Source organism: Panicum virgatum, chromosome 3K (genome assembly GCF_016808335.1).
Source record: "Panicum virgatum strain AP13 chromosome 3K, P.virgatum_v5, whole genome shotgun sequence".
Taxonomy (NCBI): Eukaryota; Viridiplantae; Streptophyta; class Magnoliopsida; order Poales; family Poaceae; genus Panicum; species Panicum virgatum.
In genome coordinates, this window is record NC_053138.1 from 46,299,783 (window position 1) to 46,303,331 (window position 3,549).

Below are 3,549 nucleotides of genomic sequence, written 5' to 3' on the forward strand. Positions count from 1 at the left end.
TATTTTTTAATAGAATATGTTTATAATTTTTTGATGTAGATTTTAGAGGAGTATGTTTGCAATCAGATGCAAATTTATGTGTACTTTGGACATGGTTCTTAATGGCACGTGTGAGTAGTTTAAATATAGAGTTGTGGGTTACTTTACCTTGTTTTTCACAATAGGAGAGGCGGATAATTATTTAGAAAATAGACTAGATCCAATACATGATGATTTCCTCATACCGAGTTGATGGTCGAATCTGTCGAATTTTTGTGATGCGGGTAATTAGATTGAAAGTTAGAGGATTATTACTTTTACTAATTTTAAATGCAAATTTAGTGTATTATTTTAAATTTTTTTATAGTGACTGGTGTGGGTGATTTATATACAAATTTTAAACTCTCATTATGGTGGATTTTAAAATATTTTTCTAAAAAAATAAAGCATGACAACTATTTGTCGGCCCACTGTGTTTGCGGTCCACTATTTCTCGTAGAGGCCCAATTAGAGCACGGCTGGAGCAGGCATAAGGGCCACAGCCCACAAACGGTGGCAGCGGCAAATCACTCTGCAACAAGGTCAAAAATGGAGATTCGTAGAAGGCTTGGTGCCTGCTCTGCTACTCAACATTTCTCTGTCTTACTTCCCATTACATACAGGTGTGTGGTAGCAGAATATTATAGCAGCTTATTACTCTTGTAACACTAGTCAATTAGCGAGGCATTCCACCATTTGTTTCACCATTTTTATGGGAAGGATAAACATCCAGGCCAGTTAGCCAAGGGCACGCACAGTCCACATGTTCCAACAGTTGCGAGCCATATGGAGACAACCCAAAATACACAGCTGTTATAGTCTAGTGCGGAGTAGTACATAACAAGGATACAAGCTGTAATTCCATTGCCAATCATCTCACACAATTGAAAGAATAGACACAAATCCAGTCGCAGACATACACACAAACTGGCACACATATTCACAGAAAAGCAACATTGCAACAACAAGATAAAAGGGTTTCCAGTCAAGAGACTAAAAACCGAACACACGGCACACATGCAGATAAATAACAGAAAACATACCAACACCTGCAGTGTAAAGGAATGCACACTCTGATGCATGCGAGGCTGAACGGGGATCACCGCTAGGCTTTCCCAGCAGCTGCATCTTTATTCAAGAAAATTAAATGAGAAATACCCAAGCGAGCTTCGAGTTTGAGGGAGAGTAGTGAGTATTCATGAAGCTGATGCGGATGAGGTTGATGCTGCTGCAGCTATGTCTTCTTGCCTCTGAACATTTGGATTATGCTTGAAAACAGGAAGATTCGGATGCAACTCAATTTCTTGTATCACTTCATCCGGGTTGCAGTCACCATTGAGCACAAACTCCCTCAGCTCAGGAAGGTGGTGGATCCCAGAAACGCGTGCGGTTGTGGGAAAGAAAGACCAAATGATCCTCTCGAGCTTTGGAGCTGCCCCATTGGAAAAGGTAATGCTGGAGACGTCACTAGTTCCGACGAGCAGAAAGTTGAGTGCCTGGAATTCTTCTTCCTTGAAGGAGAGCCCAATTTGTATGTATGATTGGTGCAGAAGCCTAAGGCAGAGCAGGCCAGGGAGCCTGCCGAGGATACACAGACCATCTTCCTTCAAGTAAGCCTCGGTCAGGGATAGCTTGACAAGATAACGGAGCTGCCGAATCGTCTGAGGTAGCCCACTGGTGAGGCCACTGATGTTTAGGCCTTGAATGAACTTTGGAGGGGTCAAATCACCATGATTCTCACTAGCAGCTGGTTGGTCGAGCCGTACTGATAAGTAACGGAGTCTTCCATGCAGTTGCTCAATTTGGCGGAACAGATCACTCAGCTTGGCGTTTTTACCACGAAGATCTACACCAAGTTTCCTCAGTCTCAGCAGCTCAGCGATGCCAGTTAGCTCGATCACTATTGCTGTTGGTGACTTGTACATGGGATAATATCTCCATGTTGTTCATTCTGTGAATGCCGAATTGCCGATGGGCATATCTACTGCTGAAAATGATCCTTCAGATTTCCTAGCGTCAATGCTTATAGAGATCTTGTCACCGGCAAGGAAGTGTTTCAGTAGTGGAAGCACAATAGCCTTTGTGGCGAAAACGCGTACCTTTGTCTGCCGGATATCCAGCGTCTCCAGACACTGGAGCTCCTTTATTTGCATGGGTAATTCGGCGACGTCGGTGTTCCTGAGGCTCAAATACTTGAGCAACAGTATCTTGCAGATGCTCTTCAGATTCTTCTTCTTAGCCAATCCTTTGAAGCCCTCTAGGTCCAGAACTTTCGGCAGTTGCCACTGGGGAGATGCTGCCAAAGATGGAAGATAAGCTGCAATGTCTCTGCTCTCACCATCTGAATGAGATATTTGCAAACCTAATCTGTTGTGGATGGAAAGGTAGCGAGCCAGATGTGGTGGTAGGCTCGAGTCCATAAAGTTTACGTCCATAGCAACCCTGGTGATGAACTCCCGGACTTGACGATGTACTGTACAGCTCTTGATGTTACCTTCGGCACTGATTTCCAGAGGAAAAACAAAGCCTCGATTGAAAAGCACATCCAGGCAATGCTCAGCTTCATCCGTTGAACTCTGTATTTGCTCAGTTGCAGTAGTACTTGTGTTACTGCTAGTAGCAGTGATCAGACCCTCAGCAACCCATCTTCTAGCCAAGCTTGTAGTCCTGATGACGTGGCCTTCCGGGAAAACGGTGAGGTACAGCAAATGTACTTGCTACTGTAAAGAACATTGCCCCATTTAAGTTATTGTTCATGATTTTGGTGATTGAGCGACAACATAATCAATAGGACTAACAAGTTTGTGAGATCACAATTGTAGGAGTTTTTAGATCCCATAGATATAATTCAACACGTCTAATTCATCGTCAAGACGCAATGTTCAATCTATCGTCGAGATGCCAAGTCCAATTCACCATCATGATGACAAGTCCAAACCACTGTCGAGGTGCCAAAGTATAGTGAAAATCCAGAGATAGAATATATTTCAAGGATTCAAATGATCGCCGCGACTGATTGGACGAAAAGGATACAGAGTCAGCTGCACCGGTTAAACCGATGGCTCTACCATCGGTGCATCCGATGGTTGCCATATAAACCGACGCTTAGGCATCGGTGTAAATTTGGGCGCCAGATGGAATCAAGTGAAGACATCCCTAAGGCACCGGTTTAACCGACGGGTCAAAGACAGGCATCGGTGCATTCAACATACTATTGTCCAGAGACGATGTCAAGTGCGTAGAAGCCAAGCTTTCAACACCGGAAGAACCGATGCCCCATCGGAGCAAGCGTCGGTGCAATGACATCAGCAAGAAATGATTAAGAGCAACGGCTACGTGAAGATCAAGTAGCACCAAAAGTTCCGATGCCCTAGCATCGGTTCAAACCGATGGTCCCTGAAGTTGCTATAGTGGTGTCAGAGAAGCCAACGGCTACTTCAGAGCTCAGTGTGACCGGAAGAACCGATCCCCTAGCACCGGAAGTTTCGATGCCCACGCAGAAAAGTGCCTAACGGCTCTAAACGGCTAGTT

The 3,549-nt window shown here is 44.4% G+C and overlaps 1 protein-coding gene across 1 annotated transcript; it reads right to left on the reverse strand.

Moving 5' to 3' along the window:
- Positions 1 to 865: 865 nt before the first annotated feature.
- LOC120699352 lies at positions 866 to 3,099 on the reverse strand. Its single transcript, XM_039983321.1, has 2 exons — positions 2,381 to 3,099; positions 866 to 2,314 (listed from the first exon to the last, which is right to left on the reverse strand). The coding sequence occupies exon 2, from the start codon at positions 1,941 to 1,943 to the stop codon at positions 1,215 to 1,217; it is 729 nt and encodes a 242-aa protein (XP_039839255.1). The 5' UTR covers positions 1,944 to 2,314; positions 2,381 to 3,099; the 3' UTR covers positions 866 to 1,214.
- Between the last annotated feature and the right edge of the window lie 450 nt (positions 3,100 to 3,549).